At 38.1% G+C, this 27,359-nt stretch overlaps 2 protein-coding genes and 1 non-coding gene across 4 annotated transcripts; 1 reads left to right on the forward strand and 2 right to left on the reverse strand.

The window, feature by feature from the left end:
- Positions 1-1,632: 1,632 nt before the first annotated feature.
- Positions 1,633-13,973, reverse strand: LOC122881579 (syndecan-2-like). Of its 2 annotated transcripts, none has more exons than XM_044207941.1 (5): positions 13,656-13,973; positions 7,880-8,012; positions 6,564-6,787; positions 5,904-6,216; positions 1,633-5,608 (listed from the first exon to the last, which is right to left on the reverse strand). In XM_044207941.1, exons 1-5 carry the CDS (start codon positions 13,713-13,715, stop codon positions 5,448-5,450), a joined length of 891 nt encoding a protein of 296 aa, XP_044063876.1. In that variant the 5' UTR covers positions 13,716-13,973; the 3' UTR covers positions 1,633-5,447. The 2 variants fall into 2 exon arrangements, with proteins under 2 accessions (XP_044063876.1, XP_044063875.1); XM_044207940.1 differs by having other exon boundaries at positions 1,633-5,611; positions 13,656-13,966.
- A 2,466-nt stretch (positions 13,974-16,439) lies between these two features.
- On the reverse strand, positions 16,440-27,177 carry mrs2 (magnesium transporter MRS2). The gene is made up of 12 exons (XM_044207939.1): positions 26,206-27,177; positions 25,228-25,292; positions 25,087-25,123; positions 24,542-24,654; positions 21,530-21,691; positions 21,121-21,251; positions 20,681-20,797; positions 18,849-18,918; positions 18,460-18,542; positions 17,775-17,892; positions 17,263-17,376; positions 16,440-17,022 (listed from the first exon to the last, which is right to left on the reverse strand). The coding sequence occupies exons 1-12, from the start codon at positions 26,597-26,599 to the stop codon at positions 16,963-16,965; spliced, it is 1,464 nt and encodes a 487-aa protein (XP_044063874.1). The 5' UTR covers positions 26,600-27,177; the 3' UTR covers positions 16,440-16,962.
- trnar-ucg lies at positions 19,909-19,981 on the forward strand. The gene has a single exon. It is a non-coding gene; the product is annotated as a tRNA-Arg (tRNA).
- Positions 27,178-27,359: the final 182 nt, after the last annotated feature.

Genomic DNA, 27,359 nt, shown 5'->3' on the forward strand with positions numbered 1-27,359 from the left:
AATAATGACAGACTCTCAAATCCAGCACTTTAACATTGACATTAATCATTTTAATAATTAGGATTTAGGTTCATACCTGACACTGTTCAGCTGCTGTTTCATACATAGGTAGTACTTACCTTTAACTAAAATGCAGAAAAAAACAAAATATAAAGTGCCAAATGTAATCGCAGCATAAGTCCAGCGTTTGAGCTGTCACATTTTTTATTGTACCAAACTGTCATTTCTGAAGAAATGTCATGCTCTTAATACTATTCAGCAAAAGTTAAGGGGCTTTTAAACAGTGTGAATGCATAGAAGAAAGGGATCAGGTTTATTATGAGTAGGAAAGTATCAAGTACCGCTGAAGAGTCTGATACCAGGACACAACACAGCTGGATATATATGTATTGTTTGCACTTTGACCATTAAATTGCAGAAATTAACTCCCTATCAATGCTGCCTTATTTTATTCTCACCTTATACAGACCACCAAATTATAAAGTGTTTGATGGGGCACTTTAATATAATGTGTCTTCTTTTGACATTTCCATATCTCCTTGACAACAATGTCAGTTGCCAAATAGATGTCCAGTGGTTGGACTGTATTGTATCCACACTAGAAAACACAGCACTTCTCTGGCCACAACCCAATCTGCGGTTTTCATCCCCCATCCTTTTCTACCACTAATCTTTTGCATTCCTCTGCAGTCATTGGCATTCACTGTAAACGTCCCACCCTGTGAGAAGAGTCAGATTATTGTTTCCTTATACTTTCACTCTACTACTACTTCAGTATGTTACTTTATTTATAGACTATTAAGAACTTATGTACAGGAGTTTAACTTCTGTTTACTTTCAGCCATTTGCTTCTTACACCATGACAAGACATTCAGTGTCTTCCCATCTTTCACCAACCTCTTTTATCACGGTTTCCTCTGCCGTTTGTGTTTTCTTCTCTGCATCATCAAGTTTCGGAAAACATCTGACCATGTGGCTCCATTCACATGCTGCTGGCTTGGTTTAACACATTGGTATCAAAACTTTTTTTCTAGCACCTGCATTTGTAAGAGGATTCTTCTTGAGGATGGGAGGACGTGTTTTCCTGTGCTACTGTGCAAACAAGTGGAACAAAAGCTACGACTGAGTGCTTTTACCTGCAGCTGACCTTTCAATGTAGGCACATTTAACACGTCATAACAAAAAGCTCATTATAAACTTTAAGTGTCCAGTCAGAGCTTTCATCTATTGACACTGGATATCTGCAGAATGATTAGAAAACTTGCTAAAGAATATGGTAATGGTTTTGCCTTTTTTCACACAGTGAATACACAACACTGACAACAAAACACAAGTTCATGACAATAGAGAGGTTCCAAACTACTGCGTGGAAACAGTAAGCACACTGATTTTGTGTATGTGAGAGAAACTATGAGAGAAAGATGGATAGAAAGGGGGGATGAAAGGGAAAAGGGTCAATAAAAGGGCAGAAAGTAAGAGGGACAGGGAGGTGGTCGAACATTAGCAAACTGTTGAGTGAATACATCTGTCATGTTGTGCTGGCTGTGGATGTGTGTGTATGAGAGCGAAGAAGGAATGTATGCTCTTATATTCAGACCAATCCCCAAAGCCAAAAAAATGACAAAGAGCCAGTTTTAGAATTGCATTAAAGCCACATCTTTTACTGAGCAGTGAACCTCATAAAATACACCATTTTAGCAACACAGTTCTCTATTGGCCACCTTGCGTGCTTATGTCACCATTTTATCTGTAAGTTGGTTTTTAGTTGCTCCCCACCATTGTGTAGGTGGGTGTTAAGTTGTTGAATTCAAGGCTTTAGTCAATTCATATTCAACTTCGAATAAAATGAAAATTAAAGCTGCAATATATTTTCAAGGAACTTATTCTATTTTAATCATGTATTAACTGCATTCATATGAAAACGTATTTTTAAAAAGCTTGACAACTGATAATGAAATTGAAAATGAATTGAACCAAGGTTTGTCAAATACAACCTACAACATAATATAAAAACAAACTGAACAGTATGCACAAAGAGGCTTCAACCATGAGGAAATACTGTACAATCCCAATTTATCACTGACATATTAACCTGGATTATAGTCTAAGCAAGTATAAATTAGTACATATAAATTATAGTATCATCAACATACCGTATAAACTTAGAGAGCCTAGAAGAGAAAGGCTATGGTGTGTCATGACCTGTTGGATTGCCAACAAGTGCTAACCCATTGTGTCTTAAAGGGACAGTTCACCTCAAAATCAAAAATACCTATTTTTCCTCTTACCTATAGTGCTATTTATCCATCTAGATTGTTTTAGTGTGAGATGCAGAGTTTTGAAGATATCGGCCCTGGGACTTCATAGTATTCAGCTTGTGGTGCTGAAAAAAATTATTTTGAAAAACTCAACAGCAACATCTCTTTCCACAAATCATGACCCGGTTACTCAAAATAATCCACAGACCTTGTTGTGTGCAGTTTCATGTAGGAACTATTGGTAGAAAGAAAATAGTTCCCACATGAAACTGAAACAAGCTACTTGTGGCGCTTTGAGCACCACACGCCAACTGCCATATAGTCCCATTATATATATATATATATATATATATATATATATATATATATATATATATATATATATATATATATATATATATATAAAAGCAGACATCTCTACGGCCGATATCTCCAAAACTCAGCAACTCACACCAAAACAATCTAGATGGATAAATAGCACTACAGGTAAGAGGAAAAATATGTATTTTTGATTTTGAGGTGAACTGTCCCTTTAACCCTCAATGGGTATGGTCTATGTCAGACAGTTCTCTGACATTCTGTTGGTATGGACAACCGAAATGCCAGTTTTTCCTAGACCACACTGGCACAGTGGAGTCTAGCCCAGAACTATTACAGTTGTGGTTTTGTACAGCTCTAACGTCAAAGCATGACACTAATACTGTAAGAGCACTGTAAATCAACACATAATGTATTGTGAGGCACTGAGGATTCAAGTGCTCAACAAATGTCATGTTATCAACAGTAAGTCACAGTGGGTTAGTAATAAGATTGTCCTGTTTATTCCAGCCATAGTTAATAGGTAGTTTGCATTTGCATTCAGATAATCTAGAATTGCTTTAAGAGTCTTTTCTATTATATCAGAAAAAAGTATATCACGTAAACACTATTAAGTAGCCTTGAATAACGTACAAAAGATAAATGTAGCCTCACACACCAACTTTCATTGACATTACATTGCCTCATGAAGGAGATCAAACTGTTAATAGACACAAATACTGCTATGAATTTTGCAACAGATGGGGCAGTGACCTTTGATACAGGATAATCTAAAAACAAGCAAAAATAGCAATTACAATTCTATACCAATTTAACGTTTGTTGTCTGACATTAAACTCAAAGTCAACAAAATCAGAGCAACAGAAATAAAACAATCTGAAACCAATGTTATTTCAATCCCAATGTGTGGATTGGGGGCAGGTCTACTGATAGTTTAACCACTTAGCCTCACCTCTCTGTGTGTAGTGACCACTGATCCCAGTCATCTTGATAACAAAGTTGTTTTTTTTTAAGTTTAATTTTACCTTTTCATAAAGATTGTTAAGGCCATCAATAGAGCTGCTTCAAGACAACATTTCCTCAATTTCAGTAAGAAGCTGATGTGAAAAATATTGTTGTTTGACGCATAATAAGCAGTAGGTAGCTAGAATTCATCAGAGACTATACATAGGGCAAATCCCCAATATTTTCACTAAAATATATATTTAACAGGGTGTTTACAAGAAAATATAATGTGCTATCTAAAGGGAATAAAACCCTGTTGTCCTTGCTGCCTCCTGTATCTTTACTGAAGCTCTAAAAGTCTCTAAAAGCTCCTTTGGTTGGCTAGTTGAGGTAAAGACTGATAATTAGGAAACACATGTTTAAAACCTGACATGCTTACACTCAGAATAGCATTGTAACTATTTAAAAAGAATTTATAAGTAGTGAATAAATTGCTGATTTGGGATAATCCAGGTCAGTCACATTGCTTATCACAGTTGAGAGTTAAACACATTTATTAACTGATTGCATTTTTAACTCTCCAACCCTGCTGTGTGAATAAGCCCTGACTCTATAAATCGTAAGAAACACTACATGCTGTCACTGTCCCTTTAAGTTCAAACCTGCTATTGTAGCTGTATACAGCTGACAGTCAGAAAGGAATGTGCTTTGGCTGTCACCAGAAAGTCACTTTTACGGTTTCTGAATTATAGTCATTAGACTTGGTTCTACCTTAGCAAACCTGTGCCATATGCTTGCTGCACTCAGTCACCAAAGAAAATAGTCCTGAAAATATTACTAATGTTGGACAGATGCAAGGTTGAAGGACATTTACCTACTTATTAAGGCTACCACTGTGCTACCACTGTGTGAATACAATAAAAAAGACTGAAATCTCTTTTTGAAAAATGGCTTAAGCAAATATAATCTCTTAACATCAAAACACACTGAAAAAGCTACTAAAAATAATTTTCCACAAGACAAATAAAGCACATTTATATTTGGTCAGTTCTATAAGTGTCAAATACCTATGAGAAAACAACAAAAATATGTACCTGCAGAGTAACAAAATCTCTCACACCAATACTGACTAGCAAATGAAAAAAACATATTCATTCCTCATAACAACAACAAAAAAAAAAATCTTCAATTCAGCAAAGAAAGCATACAGGAAATGAAATGTACCAATGAAAAATGTTAAACAGATCAAATTTGACCTCAAATAAAGGGAAAAGGGTTTACATTTTTAAAGGCCATTTGTAATACTAATCCCATATGGGGTACCATTTCTATTAACAGCATTCAGCATTCAAATGCATTAAGGCTATTCATATGTTTTGTGAACTTCCTCAATGTTGTTAAGCTGAGCTGGGACAGTTCAGGCTGTAGCTCTGCTAAATCTGACAATCAATTTGTCTGTAATGCAGAACAAAGTCCAGCCCGATGTGGTTCAGCTTAGAAAAGCAATGTGGGTCTAAAGGCACAGTGATATCAATACTTTGAAGGTGATTACTTTCCTGGACTAGAACAGTTGTGATCCATTGTGATACTCAAGAAAAGATTCCTCTCGTAAATTTTAGGATGTGTATTTAATGTCTAAGTCCTTCCCTAGCGTGGAATGATAGGAATGTATTTTAATAGTCTTATTTGTTCTTTTATTACCTTCTTTACAAACACTTAACATTATATATAGAGATGTGAAGGGGTAGCAGAGGAGGAAGGTAGGAAAGAAAAACAAAGAAAAAAAAAATGGAAGGAGCACTGCAGAACAACAGACGTGCTTGACTTCAAACTTCATCAAGAGGAATCATCTTTAGTTGTTTATAGATCCATTCTCAGTCCTGATTTGGAGGAGACAGTTTCCATTTAAAGTCCCTATTGGTCAGTTCAGGCATAAAACTCCTTGGTAGGTGCTTTGTGATAGGTTGTTGAGGAAAGTTTGGTGTCTCCCAGGTCATAGCTACCTTCGTCCTTCTTCTTCATACGGTAGACGAGGAGGAGGAGGAGGAAAACGGCACAGAGGAATCCAACTACTCCACATGCTATCACTGCTGAAGAGGGCATAAGGAAAGATTTAAATATATTTTCTTGACAATGTTTCGCACTTGCTGCAAATGTTTCACAATATTTGGCTCTAAACTGAATGTCAAAACAATTTTAAAAATATATAAATCACTAAAATGTAAATCTTAATATTAATACAACTCAAAAAATGTATGCTTTATCATTAAAACCTTTATGTGTTTAGTCTTCAAATGCTGTAATTTAGTGAATTACCCCCATTAAACCAAACATGTGGGGACAATAAAGATACAGTAAAGCCTAGTGGAAATCTGTCCTTACCTGCCAGCACTTCTGTCCTCTCCCACAAGTTCTCAGAGGTCATCTCTTTGGTTGAGTCCATCTCATATATTCTGCTTCCTCGGCCATCTTTGGCCAGAACATCATTTTCACCCTTTTTGATCGGGACTTCATCTCCACTGTCTTTGGGTGTTGGGACATCCCACCTATCCAGACTCTTGTCCTTGTCGGTATCTTTGGTTACACTGATGTCTTTACCAAATGTGGTTGCAGTAGTTTCACTGGGAGGCTTGCTGGTAGAGCGGAGACTGGTACTCTGTGTGAACCAGTCAGCTGTTGGGCCAAAACCTGCCACCTGGAGGGATACATGCATTAGTTAAACACATGATGTGCTGGATAAGAAAACAGGGCTGAAAAAAATTGCCAGCATAATGCTGTTTTGAATACTTTCTGGATACCACCGTGTAGACCAATAAGTGGACTAGTGGGCTAAAAGTATTATTATTACTACTACTACATGTAGCAGAAGTAAGAATAGATCTTTTTTAGCAGTCTCACTTTATAACAACTTTCACCTCACCATAAGTCAAAATATAATATTATGGATGTATTTTTATATAAATAAACTGGGGGACCCAAGACATAAAGATTAGATCTAACTTTGAGATAAGGATTTGTATAAAAGTAAAAGCTATATTCTACCTCCTCATCCTTTTTGTCCCCATCAGGGAACATGAATGGTGTTGTCTCAGTGTCCTTCACTGTGGTTGATGGATCCTGGCTGTCTGCTGCTGTGGTTGGTGGGTTGTCAGGAGCGTCTGCTGTTGGCTCTGGTTGACTTGGAACCATTTCTTTGAAGACTGTGGTCCCAGAGATGTTGATGAACCTCCTGAGTATCTCGTCTTTATCTCTGAAGTCGCTGAAAGCTGAGATAGAGGAAACAATCAGCACAAATTCTAACTGGTTTCCGATTTTCCTTTCAACCTAGCACCATTACTGATTTTGGACCTAATTTTGGCACAAAGTTCAAAGGAATCTCCAATTTTGTTGAATTTTTCCCCCAGATAAACTGAAGGATTAAGTTTCACTTTATGGGTTGAGAAAATTTTCCTACTTTATAAGATAAATACATCATTTAAAAATCAATTGGATTGTCTGAAAAATTAACTGTCACAAAGCTAAAAACAGGGCAGTTTTTCTCAGCTCATGAGAAGTGGACATTTTGTAGATACATGGTTTTTACAGGACAGTGGTGCAATGTTAAAATGTGCTCTCAGGGTGTTAATTAACCAGTTCCCTTTACATACAGGAGAAATGCAATCTCTGAGTTTTGTAACGTAATGGAATGTACCCAACCACATTACAGTTTAAATTGTGATCCCACTGAATGTTCTGAACGAGCAAAATGTTCCACCACATTATTCACTGTAGGCGTTAAGGTGAGTCATTGACAATAAAGGCAGAGAGTAATCTGACATCTGTGCGCCTCCAATAAAATCTCACCTGGTTAACTCCACATCACCACAGGACAAACATCTGGCACACTGTGGGTGCTTCTGTGTCTGAATATGCAAGCACTTGTGTCTACAGTGCATATATTGCTCATTTGTCTGACATGAGATGAGGAAAACGTTTGTAAAACTAACTGCCCTTGTGATGTCTAGAATCCTACTTTATGCTTGCATATGCAGCACTTATTTATAGTTACTACACAGAAATTTGGGCCCATTTTCCCAAAAGCAGATGATTTCAGGCCCATTATAAGTCTATGGGCTAAAATCATCTTAGCTTTAAGATGCTTTTGGGAAACAGGCCCCTGGACTGTTGATGTTATGATTTGGAAAATAAAAACATTAAGTGCACGGGATTAATTTTTACTTTTTGTTAATTTTACTCAACAAAAATATATTTTCTAAAACTGCTAAAACAAGGAATGTGATGTCGCACTCAAAATTATTTCCATGAATAAAAATAACCAATCAAAACAATAACAAAACAAAAGACAGTGGTCTCCTTACCATAGCCACCGGATCCAGAGCCTGAGCCGTCGTCGTCACCATCTTCATCATCTATAGGGAGGTCACCTGACGTTCTGCCCTCTAGGTACAGGTCATCTGCTGTGGAAAAGGATGGCTGGGAGGAGACAAAGAGCTGGAAGAGAGAAAGAAATTACAGATCTTATTATTAAAGCAGGAGAGAAATACTAAGACAGAAAAGGGGATGGAAAGGAGACACAGCCACATAGATCCCCTTTATTCACACTTGCAGAATTCTTTCCAATAATTGAAAACATATGAACGTCTCTACAGTTTGGGAGTAAGACAATACCTCGCACAACCAATGACCTATACTGGCCAAATATGCCAGAGTGCTCACTGGTGTCTGCGAGTTTAACCATAGTGTGTATTGCATCCATACTGTAGCATGTACAGTAAGATGGAGGCTGGTTTCTTGCTCATTTTGTGTGTTGTGGCAGTAATTTGTGATGCTTCACAGAGCCAGGCAGCAGAGATCTAAGTGTGTTTATGAGGAGGAGGGAGAGATAGAGCAGCTTCAAAGACAAGTGGACACACACATTGAAAAAACTGTTTCATATAAGATTGCAGCTCAGGAAAACCTCCCACTAACTCAAACACAACGCAAAAGGAGTGTGATGAATACCAAAAACCCTACTTGTCTCGTAATCTAACTAACTAGGCTTCTGCGAGATGAGGTACTTCAAGTTATTCATCAGCTTGTTGAAATATGACTGCCTCTATGTCTGAAGCAGAATAAAACAAGCTATGATAACTTCAGGAGGACAGTAATGTAACAAATGGCTCAGACAGAACACATGAATCAAAGAAAGCAACCTGATAACAAGTCTGAATTTCAAAAAGAGAGGAATGGCTCAGCAGATGTTGGTAGTAAGACAGCGAGACAAGACACACAGAGACATGGATGAATATGGCCCATTGAGACCTGAAGTATGTCTGGTATGTATACTATGCTTCCACTAACACAGGTGCTGAGAGAGGGAGAAAGGAGGGAGACTGGAGAAAGGACGGAAGGGAAGGAGAGAGACAGGGACAGTACTGTATGTTTCTGGTAAAACAGGTGCTGGTGACAGGAGAAGATGCGTGAGGAGGTGTACCATTCTATCTTTTAGCGCAATAAATATTCACACTTGAGGCAAGTAAAGATATAAATCAATTCTTAATGCATGAGTCTTCTTTACCAAACACTAGCCTTTCATTTGACAGTACACCTTTGGTGGTCAATAGGCAAAAAATGTAATCAAAAGGCAACAAACAAAACCCTACGTCATGTTGATGGTAACTGCTTTCATTGATACATTTTTCTGCACATGAAGAACAGAATGAGTCAAATAAACCAGACGTCAGAAGTGATACAGATCTAAAATTCATGTATTTATTCTATAATAATATATACCTATTTTTGGTATCAAACTACTGTAGATCAAGGCTCAAGACAAACTTTTCAGCTCAATTTCCTTTGTGACTTCCGAGATAATCTGATTTTTATTCAAGCTGAGATGTAACAAGAGAAAACCCATTATGAGATAAACCAGATCTTGTGTTCACATTGTGGTAAAACGGGCCAAACAGAAAATCATTAACGTCCATTTTCAAAAGAAAGAGTCTCATAATGCCAGGGCTGACTAAAACAACAGAAGGGGCTATTGCATTCTTGCTGTCTTCAACCAGGGATTACAAAAACAGATGCCATGCTTGTCAGAACGAAACACATGGAGACACACACACAAATGGTTGAAATCAGTATCACCATTAATATATCAATAAATGACAATATGGCAGACGTATGCACAATCACACATAAAATAATCAAACTGATATTTTAAGTAATTAGCTGTGATTCACTGGTATGCATTACATCAGACCTCACTTTTCATGTATAAAACTTTAATTTTTTTATTAAATTATAGTGTGCTCTGGGAGAAACAGAACTCAAATAAATTTGAAGGATAAAATAATAAGATCTATGATCATACTGATAATTTAATGATTGCCTAGGGTTAGGGTTAGGCCCTACTGTGATATGAGCACAATTAATCATTTAGTTAATAGTGTCAGGAAAAAAAAAGTGTCAGGAAAAAGTGACATATGTTCATCACAGATTCCCAGCTCAAGGTGATGTCTTCAAATTTCTTGTTATGTTCAACCAACAGTCCTGAACTCACACACATTCAGTTTACAATGAAATAAAACAGCAAATCCTCAAATTTGAGAAGCTGCAACCAGAAAAAGTTTGGCATAAATGATTTAAAGGTGGGGTATGCGATTCTAATCCAATACACGTCTCTTTGTCAAATTCAGTGAATATCTCCCCACGGTCCGCTAGCTTTCCGTTCAGTGTGCGCGCTGAAAAACAATCTGGTGTTTGTACACAATCCTGGCTCTGTGGGAAAAGGGAAATAAACAAAGTGGCTTGGACTGAGCCACACAACACTATTCCAGCCATGATTTGAGTGTCAGGTAACGTTAAATGACTTGCTGTTCGCCAAGATATGCTGTTGTTGTGATGTTAGCTATAGTAGCAGGAGAGTTGTGAGTATCGTTGTCTGGAGCTGGTGTGCTGGCTCTGGAAAACCGCCTCGTCCTCTCTCGCTGTTAGCTTCGCAGCAGCAACTGCAGCGACAGTTTGCTAACTCACAACCAAGCTAACGTTAGTTACATTACTTGCTGTGTCGTTGTTGCTCTATATCATGGTATCTGTCATGGTTTTAGATTTCTCCAGAATCGCATACCCCACCTTTAAAAGATTAATTTATTATCAGAATTATTGGAGAATAATTTTCTTTTGATTGACTAACTGATTAATCAAATAATTGTTTCAACTCAAGTGTTCTCAAACACATGTACAGAGCCACTACAGACAATGTAACATACAAAATAAAATCAGCTCTCACTTTCTCTGTCCATCCCCCCATGCCAGGAAGAAGTTATGCATTAGGCTTTACTGAAAGACTTGACTCAGTCACTCAGAGGTTACACACATCTGGAAAACATATGTACATATACATATGTACATAGGTCACACACACATACACACAGACCATATATAACCATCTGGTATCCCGGTGCTTTGTCAGAGTGAAGACAGTTCTCTGGAAACAGCCATGTCACAAGGATAAAACACTACAGACATGCAATAGGGAAGGTGTAGTGCATTATTAAATCTTGTAATCAACAAATCCATATTTTTTGTGTCCTCGGGATTAACAATTATTAAAGTAAAATATTTCCCCAATGAGATGGAAGTCAATGATAATAATCAGAGAGCAGTCAGGCCAAGAATGAGGTTGTGTAACAGCCAAAAGTACACAGCAGACCTGTCATCACCATCTAGATAGCAGCAGCAGCACACAACACTGTGTTCGAGGGGGTGTATGTTTGACCAAGGCTACGAGTCATAAAATGTCTGACCCCTCAACGTCAAACTTATCTGTTTAGTTGTTTAACAGCAGTTATAGTCTCCAACAGCTTCACAGAGGCTAAATTATTTAACAATAAAAAGAAACGGGAGCAAATTTTGGGTAAATAGACAGCTAGAAAGTGACACAATATCTACTTTTGTCTTACACATAGAGGATATTATGATCGCCTTAACTGAGATATATATCAGTTATTTGAGTCTGCTGACTGAAACTAAAAGGTCCAGGTCCACGCTATTTGGCAAAAGATAGGATTTTCATCAGTTAAGAGGCTTAAAATGTTAAAACCTCTGTGGTGGAGCAAAGAGCAGTATAAGAGAGAGTCCCCTCACCACCAATATGTGGTGAAAACCTCACTGATATTTCCCACTGTAAAAAACCTAGTTAGCTCTAACTCATTCAGGTCTAGTTGTACATATGTGACAATGGTGTCAAAATCCATCAAGGACATGCTGAGATTTAAAGTCAGACATACAACCAACAAAGTCACAAAAATACCATAGAAACAGTCCAGCAGCCAATCAGATGCTGTCAGACAGACAGGACATGTACGGTCTTCCTTTCATATACAGAGCAGTGTTGTGACTAATAGGTTCTAACTAATACTGCGCTACTGATAAGCTGAGATGACATGAAATTTCAGGTAGACAACACTGTATTTAATAATTTCTTCTTAATTATTTCGTCTTCCTGTCATATGTGTAGTTTTGGTGATCTGCTTCAGAAGCGCTGAGAAAAGAATCATTAATAATAAGTAGAGCAGGTGTCACACTCTTCCTCCTGCGTACTCTGGTTGGGTGCGTGTATCCCACGCAGTTACATACTTGTCTGAACTAGCCCGGTAGGACTCACTGTGAGTCATCAATCCAGAAAATGACACCACCACCAGCTCACAAGCCGTCACGGGCAGAAAGCCTGTTTCAACATTCATCTTTTAGATGGGAGCAACATCACTGACTGAGTAACCCACAATTCTACAGCCACACTCTGAGAAAGAGACAGCTTGAATATACGCTGTAACCCATCACGCCCAGCAATTTAGGACTGGAGTCTGTGTATTAGTAGCATAAAGTAAACGGGAATCAAAGGATGTGTTGAGCAGAGTATGACATTCATTACAAGATGACAGAAGTACAATTTGAGCAGTTAAAAAAAGTTGTTTTTCATCACATGCATTTTTAATACATTATGTTCTCAGATTAAAACTCATGGGGCCTTAGGTGGGAAAGAAATTACATTCAACTGTATTTATTCTCTCTCTGTCTCCACAGCTCTTTCAGTATTTAGCCACTGTTTACTGCCTTGCCAGTTCCTGCTACACATATCCAGCAGGACAGTCTCAGGTTTCGGCTCTCTCCCTTTCACAATATACAATCCATAAATCATAAATATCATGCGTTTCTAGAGAGGTGGCAAAGTTCTCTGGCTCTCATTGTGGACTTTTACAGTCAATAAATCAAGCAACCGGAATATTTTGGCACTTGTGACAATGCCCAGAGCTCTGCTTTAGCCTGTCATTTCCAGGTGTTTTCCAGCTTTACAACAGACACGCACACATGCAGAGGAGGGGAGAGAGAGGAAGAGATCTTTCTAGTTTGGGACAAGACAGACTTGTCAGGTCAGTCAGAAGGATTTTGTCATTCTTAGCATTTTTATCCCAGTTAAATATTCATTATTCCCTGATACAGAATTTCATTTTGCAAATAATGACATTTTGAAAACTTGACCCAGGCCTTGTGTGGGTGAGAAATTCAGGTCAGGCTGAAATGTTAAAGCTGTGAGCTTAGAGGCAGAACAGACTTTGGCCCTGTGTGAACTTGACACCTACTGGACGCCTGAACAGGGTGGGTAAATATAAAAAAAAACCCGCATTAATCCGCCATATAACATCTCTCTTATGTAACGTAAATATTGTTGCTTCCTGGAAGATAAGATTTGCTTATGTTTAAAACAGCTATGCTCATTTTCATGTTGGTCAATTTTAGCACCGACTTTCCATAAAAACGTCCAGGTGGACCAATTAGGGATGTTGCGTTAACAAAATAAACATACTGAACAAGCTAGGACGGTTTAACATTATATGTCGGGCATTTAAAACACTTTCCCATTGATTTCATGGGAAACACAAACAGAGAGAACTGGCAACGGAACAAAATTAAACGTTACGAGGGTTGCCTTTTTTAAACATAAATCTTAACGGCTAATTAGTGCGTTTTCTCGGGACAAAAGAAAGACACAAAGTCAACGTTATCGAGTCTAATAACATTCAGGTTTCATATAACGTTAGTTATATAGTTAGTTCGATATTTTAAATAAAACCGCAATTAAAAGCTACTTACTTTTTCACTGATAAACCCAGTCGTCAGCCCGACGAGGAACAACAACCGCAGATTCCACATCTTAACTTCCAATTAGAAACGACAATTGTAAGGAAAGAAATATATATATAGTGAGGAAAAAAACAAAATTATATGTAATCAAAAGCAAAATTATGTCGTTTCGGTTATTCCTCGTAACGTTTTCGGCTACTTTGTTGAATCTCAGCAGTTTGATAAACGGCTCCCGGGCGCGTTGTGATGTGGAGTTCCTCTAGAAAAGTTGTTTGGACTGGCAGTGCAGCGTGGCTCAGCGGTGACGTCAGTACGGCGTGACGATCCCTGAAGAAGTTACATAGCTGGGGGCATTTCTCAATGGACACACCCCACAAACACACACGCGCACACACAAGAGGAGACTTGTGTGAAAGGAAAGAGAAATGGACTACATTTGAGGAATGTGAGGGGGGGAAAACACGGAAATGATTTAATGGATGGAAACCTTTTCTGTTTTCTAAAGATTTAAAGTCCACTAACCTAATCTAACTTAAATCATCTTGACATAATGTATTTTGTGGTTCAGTCTCCTCAAAAAATGAGCATATATGGAACTCAGTTTGGGCTGTGTTTACCCTTTGCTATACCCCTTAACAGCTGACATTTACCTGCCTATTACTGTAGGTTGGTATGTAAACACCTTGCGATGTTAGAAAATGCCCATCATCACAGGATGTAGTAGTAACAAGTGTTCGTTGATGTAGCTAGTATGAAAAAATGTCAAACAACACTACTCTGAAAATGATGGTGCCGATTCTCTTTTTGGTCGCTCCACAGTAAACACACTACTTAATGGACACCTCTGTGTTGGGGAAACAAAAACTAACCAGGCTACACCACAAAGCGAGAAGTTACAGCAACTTCTCTAAAAAAAGATAATATAGGTTCCTGAAATTACCAAATCAGTAAACTTTGATAGCCTACATAAAGCTGAAAGCACTGGCTGCTTGTTATGACAAAATACAGTATGTTCTAGCTCAGAGGTAGACAAAATCATGAAGTTTTTACTTACACATGGCAATGTTTTATTACACATTAATTTTTAAATACATACAATTCAATAAACATTTTAGTATCCCATACTGTTTTTATTGCACTCGTTTTACACCTGAGATAGGGGACTGACCAGTGTGTGCTGCCACTGAAATGTGTAGAGAAGCATCAGCTGATAAATGAATTTTAAACTATAGATATGACTCCCTCTAGTGCAGAATAAAGGTTATAACAGAAAAGTACAACACAGCAGCCAAATCACACCTGACACACAAAACTGAAATATTAACAACAAAGAACTCTTTGAGCATTTTTGTTTTCTTTGTACCAAAATAATTTACCATGATGAAAGTTCCCTTTCTTTAAGTACTTTTTGGGTGAAAAATATTCCACATCTGAGAAAATGTCACTTTTAACTAGAGCGTTAAGGTTCTGCTTAATAATTATCAAGTTAAATTCAGCTCAGCAAGATAAGGAAATGAGACTCTTATTCAAAGAGTCCACATCATGCAAGACACATATATAATGCAACTGTTTTCTAAATACTGATGATCTGGAATCTGAAAATCCGTCACTGTTTAGGCTCTAATCATTTTGTCAAACTACAGTGATTATGGTTATTTAGTTTTTATTTCACACAACTTAGTGGATGTAATTAGGATTTTTTTTGACACTTTAAGACTATAAAATGTCAAAGCTGTAACTGTTGCCAAAGGTGCCTTGAAACTTATAAAGTAAAATGTAAATATTATATTTGTACTTTATTCAATTTGTAGTGATTTGTTTTCATTTTGACATTTAAGAGTTGACATTTTTGTTGTTCAGTGTTCAGTTCAAGATGAAAAACATCCACTGTGATTCAATGTGATAAAAAAAAACCTGAAAAAAAGAACGCTGAATATTTTTTATAGGCATTAAATATAACACAGGGATACAACAGGCAAAAGGTGAAGGATTTGGCCAGGATTGTTAGATAAAATACACAGTTCTGTAAGACAGCGCTTTGCAACACGTTTGGCTTGTGACCCCTGAAAATGAAGCCACCTGTCACCTGTTGCATATGTCTATCAGCTTTGACCAATTCAACTAAAGACCCCTCCGATTTATTTGGCAACCTTGAGGGTATCCTGAAACCCAGGTTGGAAACCACTGCTGTAAGGCATGGGTAGTCAATGTGTATAATGTGGCAGCAGAGTGATTTATAGTACTTTCAGTAGTTTGCTTTGGGTTAAAGTACCCCAGAATGACAAAGCTTTACTTTTGCATAAAGTTTTTATACGTTGTCATTGAGGTTTTGCCTTTAACATTTAGAATACTAACAGCTTTAACGGCTTTAAAGTCATACTCCTGAAAGTTCCTCATGCATTAAGATACTTTAATTTTTGGGCAAACGTGAATTTGATACACTCACAGTAACAAAGTGAGACACAATATCAAAACAAACCAAACTGCGAATATGTTTTTTTCAGGCTAAGGACTAATTGCTGTTGCAGCTCCGCCATTGTTCCGTCAGAAATACCTGAAAATTTGCTTTTGCTTTTAATATTAATGTTATGTTGACAATCACATCAGATACCAGATTATCTGATAAATCCTTGTTTTTCAGAGCAGTAAATGTTTCAGGAATTTAGACAAAGTCCTTATAATCTAACTGATGTTACAGTGTTGCACACTCAGCTTAACAAAGGCAAATTCTTACTTACATACTGACCGTAGAGGAAATAACACTTTATAAACATTAACAATAGACTTTACACATGAATTTGGTTCACATTTATTTAAATTAAATTAGTAGGATTTAATCCTTTGAACACGCTTTTTTCACCTATGAAATGAGGGAACGTACAACTGCATGTAAGGTGGTTGTCATATTAGTTTGTTGTTTGTAGATGATCTGTTTCAGTTCCAATGCTGCCACTCGCCCACGCATCCATCCACTGCTTGAAAACCAGTGATGACAGATTAATACTCTGTGCCCACATGTTTTATCCACATATATGAAGATATGATATGATTAGACATGAAGACATCGAATCAAGTATCTGAAATAACCCCAACATAGTACAAGAAATGGTGGGTACACAGAAGGATACATAACACATTGGAGTCTCCAGACATTTTGATGCAGTCTCAGTCTCTGCTGTAGTCATGGAAGAGTAAAACAATGAACATTTCCAGCCTTTGTAGAGAATTCAGGAGGTCCAGGGGGGTAAAACAATCGTCTTTAAAGCTGTAGAGTCTGTAGGAGGTCTGTGGCATTTTACAGGGCGGAGGTAGAACATCATCTGACTCCCGCCTTGACGTCTGATGCTTTCATATTTCTCTTCCAAACTGGAGGGATCTGTATCACAAACAGGAGAAATGACACTCTTTAAACACGTTTTCATCTGGCATTATTAAATAAAATTATGTTCAGTAATTTATATCAGCAATTGGGGGTGAGGAGTGGCCTTAGTACATGCCGAGATGGAAGACTTGTATTCACCATATGAGGTGCCATAGTGCCATATTGTACACAATGAACTGTAAAAGGAATACACTATTATATCAAGCATCTAATGAAAAATAAAAAATGTATTACTAGTGGGGGTACGGAAGGCTCTAGATGTCGTCCCAGAAATGAGAGCAGTCGTCTCCATATCAGCCCGCTGCCCAAGAACATAAAGCCTGTTACCAGCCAGAAAACACGAGGGTCCTGGTGATAAGCACAAACAGGCAAACACATAAATGAAAAGTATACAAACTCAGACAACATTGCAGCAACAGACACAAGCAGGTCTGCGTGCACATGTCCATAAACAAAATGTAATGACTAAACTGATTTCAAATAGATTAAAACAAACATCTTTGAAATTCACTTTTATTATTGAACTACCAACCATTTTTTAATTAAAATCAATTAATCTCTTTTTTTTGTAAAATGTCAAAAATGACAGATGCCCATTAGAAATGATTTAAATCCAAAGTTTTGTCTTTAAGTTGTTCATTTTATCCGACTAACAGTCCAAAACATAAAGGCAAAAGAAAATCCTCACATTTGAGAAGCTGCAAATTCTAGATATGATACAATTCTTTAGCAGGAAGCTGTCTCACCTCTTCAAAGGACGATGTCAAGTTCATTCCAAAGGCCACCCCTATCAGACCAAATAAGGAAAGGGAGAAGGACCCCATCGTCAGCTGCAGATTCAGGCGCATCATCACATTACGATGGCTGGAATAAAACAGAGAGCACATGCAGAGCCAGTGTGTTTCAAGATTCTTTAATTATGTCTTTCATGGGTCAGCTTAAAGGATAGGTTCACAGTTTTTCAAGTCTGTCACAAAACAATAGTCAGGTGCCCATATGCACATTGAAACCGATTTTGCTTGCTGTAAATCAGATTCAAATAAACTTTTAAATCCATTTTTTGCACAAAATGAAGACTGCGTTTTTTTGTACCCCATCACTTATATTCAAAGTACATTAGGAAGGGATCATTTAATAGCCATTATAAACATGAGGAATGATTTTACAAGTTCCAATATTATCAAAGCAGTTTTAAATCCTGTAAATGGCAAGAAAACAACTTTTATTAATAGACATTTTTAACAGTCCAAATATTTTGTATAGAATACGATTGGGTTTATTAAATGTGACTGAATGTTCAATTTTAAAATGGCAGCTCCCCTTATAGGCCTTATAATCCCGGTGTTGTGAGTTTGCCACTATCCAAAAATATGCATGCACATACTGTATGTATACATACTGTATACCCAATAAGTGCGTGTGTGTGTATACCTGTCCAGATTGATGAAGATGACACTCTCAGAGTCATCTATCAGCACTTTTAGCTCTCTGGTCTTGTTCCCAAGCTCCTCAGCCTGTATGGAGCAGTTCACAACAAACACTCAACACAATCAACAACTCACTCACTGTGCATTACATGTAGATCACATTTAACATTGTGTTTCAGTGCTTTTGATATTAAACAAACAAAATAAGAGGGAGTGGACAGGTTTAACAATGTCCCTCTACTACAATTCTGCTTCACTGGAGTCAGTGGACTTTATTCAAAATGTCAATATATGGTTACATTAATTCATTGTTGAGCATTGTTAAGGACAAGTGAAACATTTTTATATCTAACTGTTAATTAATATTTGGGGGCTTTAGAAATGTAGCATTACCTGCATATAGTAATTCTCCAGTAACAGTTCCATCTCCTCAGCGTGGTCAATACCCAAACTGCTCTCTTCACTAGAAAGGCAGACATTCACGTAAAAAAATAAAAATAAAATAGTGTCAGTCCTTGTCTTAAGCAGTCAGACAATAAATATCCCAGCGGGAAAAAATCTTAAAATATCTTATCCAAAAATCAACAGGCCTCATGCAAGAACATTGTCATATTGCTATCCTAAATCTCTCGTACCTTTTTTTTCTGTGAGTTTTTTCAACTTGGATTCACCAAACTGTCTCAAAAGCACAAACTCTTCGTAAATTGCTCGTTTTAATTGATGATTACCACCTGTTCGTGGGTAGGAGCGCAAAGGTCAGTGTAAATCAAAATGTCACCGACCCAAGAGTGACAGGAAGAATTTCACACCTCAGCTCCCGGGAGCTTCAAGTCCTGCTGTCAGAAATCAGCAGACGAAAAAACGGAGCTACGTTAGGCGACCCGAAACTATAACCTATATACTACAGAAATATATCGGGACGTGAAGTTAGATGTTTAAAAACGTGTTGATACAAAGCGATACACAAAACGTACATGGGAGGCGTTTAAAGGCTATTTACAGTCATGAATATGGACGAGAGAATATACAGTAGGTAATGTCACACTGTGACTGTGTCTGTGTTATAACAGACGATGTTCCCCCTGACAACAGCTGCCATTTAAGATCCTGAGGCAGCTGAGTAAGTTGCCATGGCAAAAAGAAGCTGGGGTTCGACCTCTCAGTAAAAAGCCATGGTGATGGTGAACAGCGTATTAAAATTGTTTTACTATAGTTTATTTTGTTTTATTTTAGTAAAGTATATACATTCCAAATTAATTCAGATTTAGACATTATAACTCTTAAGTCAAACTATCTTTCTTCCTGCTCTTGAAAGCCACGCTATTCATTACTCGTATGACTCGTGAATTTAATTAGTACCAAAAATAAATTTGTAACTACGAGGAAATGAGTTGTCTTTTATATCACTCGTACGTGCCACTTAACAATATATCTGTTCATAGAGTATTAATCTGACTGCGTGGCCTAACGGATAAGGCGTCTGACTTCGGATCAGAAGATTGAGGGTTCGAGTCCCTTCGTGGTCGTACATTTTTCACGTTTTCCCCTATTGTATCTAAGTTTCCTCTTTCTTTACACCTATTGTTCTTTTTGGGCTCCTGGAAATATACTTAAAGGGACATTTCACCACTGGAAAGATGGTATTTTCATAAAACTGGGCTGTATGCAGTAGAAAGATGCAAATGTTTTTGAAATTGGTACTTGATGACTAGAGAAAACAGAGAAAAAGGGCTGTGGTATTCCCTTTTGCTCAAAAGGTAGAAAACCTAAAACAACCAGAATGCACTGGGCCCGTTGCCTTCCAAGACCACTCCCACTCCCCCTCCCAAACTTCCCCAACTTCTACAAACAGCCGGTCAGAGCTACTAACGTTAGGCTAAACTCTGATAGCACCGCTGGGTCCACCGGATGACGCGAACAGGGAGCTTTCATTTCCTTAGAATGAGCCATTGTTGCACTGCCATATTTCTACAGTAGCCCCAACCCCAACCAGTTATCTCTGCAACGCCTAATTATTATCTAACCTAAACCCTAACCCAACTAATGAGGACAATAATACAGAAAAACACTATTTGAAGGGGAAAAAGACTTTGACACCTTGGGGATCAGCAAAGTCTTATCCTTTCTTATCTTTTACAGCAGCCACTGAGAGCTTAAAGGAGCTTTTAATAAGAGACCTGCTTTTAGCATTCATGTAAGTGTATGTGAGTGCGTGTATAACATACAAAACTCTTGGGTCCGTCCACTTGGTCAGACAGAGTTCTTCCATGATCTCCTCTTCATCCAAAATCTTCAGCAAGGAATCCTTAAAAACTTTTATGTCCGTCTCCAACTCTGATAAGCTGTCAGAGGCACAAGAGACAAGAGTTCGAGAATCGAGAGAGACAGACAAAACAAAATATGTGAATATGATCTGTAAATGTTTAGGTCTAACATTGCCACGTTGAGTCTGAGCCTTGAGGCATGCCACACGTGATTAATGAAACTTTATAAAAGTAATCATCAAAGGTGAAGGAGTATTTTGATTGACTGATGAAAATCAGTCCAGTCCCAGATATGCTGACCCAGTTACTCATATCCATAATTTAGAAAATCCTGATGCTATCTACCCTAATTTATAAGAGGATTTACAAACTATGTCAATGTATATGGTTGTGTGCTTTACCTCTTACTGTTCTGCAGTAGTATATGTAGTTTACTTCTATCAGCGGAAAGGATTTTAGGATCCACTAGGGATTCCAATGTGTCCAATATTACTGGTTCGACATCATTCAGCTGAGCTTGTAGAGTGTTTACCTGTTGACACAGATACATGAAGACACACACACACACACATATATATATATATATATATATATATATATATATATACATATATATATATATATATATATATATATATATATATATATATATATATATATATATATATATATATATATATATATATATATATATATATATATATATATATATATATATATATATATATATAGATTTACAAGCAGATTTTGTATCTAGGTTAGAACATGCTTAAATACACAGACACACATATTTTCTCTAATCTGTCTTGCCTTGTGCTGCAGTATGGCCTCCAGTGCTCTGAACTCGAAGGGCAGAGAGTGTGTCTGTGATGCTAGCTGAGGGGCCAGGTCCAGGACCAACCAACGTTCTAATCCAAGACCACGAAAATCCAACACCAAAAGGGACTGTGGGGTCACGATGGCTTTCAAAGACTGTGGAGAAACAGAGGGATGAGGGGGGAGGTTAGCTGCTTTAGAAAACATTGAAACATAGGGTGTCCTGCTAGCTCACCTGGTAGAGTGTGTATCATTAAGTTAATCCTTACTGCAGTGGCCTGGGTTCGATTCCAGCCTGTGGCCCTTTGCTATGTATATTTTTGTCAATATACAGTCAAAAAGCTGAGTATCAGAAAAATCCCCAAATTGAACAATGAGATAAAATGAGTCCTATGAAGACAAAGAGACTGACTGGACAACAGTGCCAGAGGGACACTGATTCATTTATTTCACCAAATGAAGACTTCTGTTGCTCAGGCCCGAATGCCCCTGTGTGCAGTGGTAGGGGGAAGTGCGTGGAAGGCTTCTGTGAGTGTAAGATCATCTTAATATATGATTAAATATTAGTAGTATGAGCAAAAGTAATATGTAGAAACACATTGACGTAGAGAGATTATTAAAGTAGAATTTATTTATTTAATGTTTATTTGTATAAGAAGTATATAGCATGTACCAATGCCACATACCTTGATGAATACAAAATAGAAATCAATTCTGAAATAATGAAGTGCAGACCAGTAGTCAGAATAGCAAAAAGCTAATTCAGACTTGGAATGAGCAATTGCCAAAAATGACCTAAATAACAGCAAACATAACAAAATAATGGGTCCTGTTTACCGGATATTCCAACCATTTTTTGTTGAGCTGTCACTGTCCCTTTATTTGACACATGTACAGAAAGCAAAACCACTCACTGTAGTAGTAATATAGTGAAGGTGGGAGCTGCTGAAAAACGATGTACTCTCTGGAGGGATAACTTACAATCACTAAATCCTCCCTCACTCTCACAAAAATATTTAGACTACTCTCCCTTCAGCAAAAAGAAGAAATACATAACTCTCCCTTAAAGAAAGGAACTCTTGAAATGGCCAGCACCATGAATGTCCTTTTGAATTGTATTATTCTTCAGCAGATACTTACTGTTTTGTCATATTTCTAATTTCAAAACGAATTACTGTTAAAAGTTCAATATGTAACTTTCAGAAAACCCTTGTTAATAATGACACCTTTGGTCGTTAAGTAAACTGCAGTCAGCATCCTGTTGCTTGCGCTAGCACTCCGTAGGCGCGAGCGAGCATCATCCTGGGCATCAGCCAACAGTGACATACACGAGACTGAACGCTGAAATTAACACTGAATGTTGGAAAATAAATTACAGTCATACTGTAACGTTCCTATTTTATTTGAACCATTGGCTGCATGATACTAACTAGCTTGCCGTTTGCAAATCACCCAATCAGCTAACACCACGAAGCAACCAACGCCAGACCCACACTGTGCAGCCAAGCCACATCCAGCCGGCCAACCCCAGCCGCCCCTGCCTTGCATCAAAATCTACACCGTTTGTCTTGAAGTGGTCATATTATGCTCATTTTCAGGTTCATAATTTTATTTTGGAGTTGTACCAGAATAGGTTTACAGGGTTTAATTTTCAAAAAACACCATATTTTTGCTCATTCTGCAGCGCCTCTTTTCACCCCGTGTCTTTAACGCTCCGTTTTAGCTACCGAGGGAGCCATCTCACTTCTATTCGATCTTTATTAGGAGTTACACATGTGCGCAATACCTAGGTATGGACTATTAGCCAATCAGAAGCAGAGTAGGGCGGGTCCTGGAGAGGAAGGTAGTGTGATCCAAAACAAAGCCGCTTCAGCCGGTAACTATGGCTTCGGTTCGGCTGTACATGTTCGAGGCCGAGTCTGATACAGAACAAGTCTAACCAACTTCACAATTTAGGCTGGAGCAAGACGTTTCAGAGTGATACGTTATTAATTTGTAACTAACTGTGACAGGTGCGTGCCGTCACAGGTGGCTGGTTTCAGCAACCAGGCTTCATTAGGTCTGCCTCAGCTCCACGTCTCCGCCGGCGGAGTCAGGCACTTCCATGTTGGCGATGGCCTGGAGTCACCACACTGAGTTTCACACTGGCTCTTCAGAAACCTATGGATGCAGCTAAACTACACAGTTTAGACTAATTTAGATGTTTTTGTTGATGATTTTTTTTATTCCCAGGGGACATATTTCTTGAACTGACTGTGTTGTCTCACTCATCATCAGGTGTGACCAAGAATGTGGCTACCTCACCGCTACAATGGTGGAGACAAAAGATGAAATTATTGCATTCTGTAAAATGATGAGCCGCGATGACTCTTGCTTCTTCTACTACACCATCTCCAGCATGCCGTCTGGAGAACAGTCGACTGTGGTGCGGGCTAAAGAATGTCCTCACAAGTAAGTCCAGTTTTCCCCCTGAGTTTAATGTAACTAAGGGTCCAAGTCAGCTTCATGCGTTGAGTTTTAGTTCACTAGATATTTAGTTTTAATGTTTTTTCGTATATAAATCCCTAAACAGCTTTATTTTTATTTAAATTATTGTAAGACATAGGTAAATACAATAATTTCCAACGTGGAACACAATGTGATGATGCTACGCCTTCAAGAAACCTTGGGCTACACACATTTCTCCAGTTTTCATTATTTTACTGCACATGTCATTCTCTTGGCGACATCATGTCTCATTTACAAACAGGCTGAATACCTCTGGTTTAAAATGGAGTTGTAATAACTGCTGCATCAGCAAGATAAGTTGATTTAAATGTTACAGAACTATGCCATGAAAGAAAAACTGTTATCATTACTATTATTATTATTATCATCAATGGTTTGGTTTAGACTTACGGTAACCAAATGTTTCCCAGCCAGATCAAAGATGATCTAGATTTGGTTGAGAACAGAAATGTCTCATCAATCACAAAGTGTGCTCATAAGAGAGAAAGAGAGCATTACCTCCATTCGTATGATAATGCAGTTGTTTCTAGCAGTGAGGCTGGTACTGTGCTGAAAGCGAAGGTCTCTGGCCTGAAGACTTAGCTCCTGGCAAAGCTCCGTTTTCTTCTTCTCTGTAAGAGAAAAGGAAATAAGAGAGGTTATAATATAGACAAGAGAGAATACTTCATATATTTTTGACTCCATACACAGAGGTAATAACATATCTACTGCTTTCAGCATCCTCTTTAGCAAAAAAAAAAAACCAAACACCTTGCTGCAGGACAACAAACGAGGGGCCAACACAACCCAGGATGGGATGGTCACATCACAGGTCAAAGCAATGGTGAGCAACAGTGTACTGTATGTCCTGTGCATGGCTAAGATTAGAAAGTGTATTCCGGGGATAAATTGAAAATGATACACTCTAGTGAGAGTGGTCATATCACAGGATAAGAGAGATGACGAATCATCAGTCTCAATGACAGCCTTGATTTTGCTCCTCAAATAAAAAGACGGCAGGCAAGATAATCAAAGATTAATAACGTTTATTTTCCAACACTTACCAAATGATGTCACATTTCCCTCTTGGTCAAACTTCATCTGTGAAACAAATAAACAAGAAACGGATTACTTCCCTATAGCAATCACAGTTATTAATGTATTTCAATACATAATGTGTGACAGTAGATTGGTGCATCTCTTACCACTACAAAACATGGAGGCACACTGGAAACAGGGGCGTCTGTCACTCTGCGGCGGATAAACGACACTGTTAAAAAAAAGACAAAGTTAAACCACATGTAAAAGAAGAATTTCACACATAAAGCCGGACGATTGCAACTACTTGTGTTTACTTTCCTTCTTTGACTACAGCAATAAAGAGAATTAAAATATGAATATACTGTACTCTATAATTGTTGGGACCAGTGTTATTTCTATGGCTTGATACTCATCATTGTAGAAGTTAAATCACTACGATAATCAGCTACAATTTCGGGGAGTGGCTACAAAAAAATGGCAAATTAATTGTATGTTGAAAAGACAATCCTGCAGTGAAATAACTTCGATTCATCATCACCCTGCCTAGCCTCTTTGTATTTCAGTATACCTCTATCAGGGTTCAGCTTTGATACAATTTCATTATATGTACGTAACATAAAGCAGTATGCAATAGATTGTTACAGTAGGTAGAAACACATATTCAGATGTCTTAATTACCAATTTAACATAACTGATTCAATGACAAAGGTTAAACTGTTCTTCTAGTGTTGGTTAAAACTGGTCTACAGTTAGTTGAGTGATACTGGATTTTTGAGACCGATACCGATTTCAATATTTTAGAGTTAAAAATATCAAAAAAATATGTCACTGATATTTTTTGCATTAATACATGGTTGGTTATTACAGAGTTGGGACTAAGAAATATATTTAGGGGGTCATTGTACAGTTGAGGAATACATTTGGCAGTGCTCTCTTATGGACAAACTATGTAATGAACAAGCTGTTTCTAGATCACCTCCAACATATTGGCATCTCTGTACAGCAAATTCTTGTTACTTATCCACCGACACATAATACCAATATATCTGTGAAAAGCAATATTATCAGTTGATAATATTGGCCTATAATAATGTAGACATGTATTTAAATATGAAAAACATATCAAGATCTCGCATTCTTACCAGGCCACGTTGCACCTCCTTGCAGCAGGTTCTCCTTTCTCACCGCAGCAGACTGAGATGACCAGGGTTGACATCTTGACACAGGCATTGTTTGACTGCAGAATGCTTTTGAACTAACATCACTGTAGCTTCTGCTGTACAATCCTAGTTTCCTATTTCCAAGTGGCACAGTGTACTTCAGTGGGTAGAGCACTCTACGAGCACTACAAAGGATGAGGGTTCGAGTCCCACCCATTCTTGAGGAAAAAGGACTAACAGAACTGAAAAGGCGCATTGGATAAAAGTTCGCACCAAATGGTTGATGCATCCTAGGGCAGTTCATACAGCCAGCCCGCAGCACCCTGTGTAGTTTCATCTCCACACCACAACACGCAGCCTTCACACAGACTGCCATACTGGGTTTGGAGGGCTGATCTTCACCACTGCTGCAGCAAGGAGATCATAAAACACACAACAGCAGGGAATGATGCTGGAGAAAAGGAAGGCAAGCTTTAGCCTCCATAAGAAAAGAAAGAAGGGGATACAGGAGAGGAGTAAAAAGATGAGCGTGTCCCTCAGTGCCCTCGTCCGTTTGTTTGCTAAAAACAGTCCAGATCCGCAGGTAACGTCACACCAGGAATGAAAACTCGTACATAATAGTTACAGTATGAGCAAATATTGGTTGACGTAGCATCCTGTAATGCTAGTCCTATGTTGCCTTAGCTCGGCTACTTACTAACTTTCAAAAGAGCTGGGCATTAAGTTCTGCTAGTTATCTTAGCCAGTATCAGGGACAGCTTGTGCTTTTAGTAATTTTCCATTTAAAATTCGTAGTGACAGTAAACGAAGACACGAGTAACGCACGCCAGTTACCTGCCGCTAACTACAGACTTCCCTCAATCACCACATTAGGCTGTGTTTTAGTCCGAAAACACAGTTGTCCAGGTTAGCATGATGGAAGGAACTAGCAAACAGGAGGGCAGAGGCAAGAGCGCTGCACCGGACCATAATGCACCGCGCGCGGTGACGAGGACCAACTGCCAAAGATCGTCTCTAGTAAAGTAAATCAGTCGGACTGCAAAAGTTGACGTAAGTCTTGAGGTACAGGTAGGGCCATAACCAGGATTAATAGGGAGGTCATGGGTCGAAATCCCGAACCGCAGATTTGAAAGCCC

Source organism: Siniperca chuatsi, linkage group LG9, assembly GCF_020085105.1.
Source record: "Siniperca chuatsi isolate FFG_IHB_CAS linkage group LG9, ASM2008510v1, whole genome shotgun sequence".
Lineage (NCBI taxonomy): Eukaryota > Metazoa > Chordata > Actinopteri > Centrarchiformes > Sinipercidae > Siniperca > Siniperca chuatsi.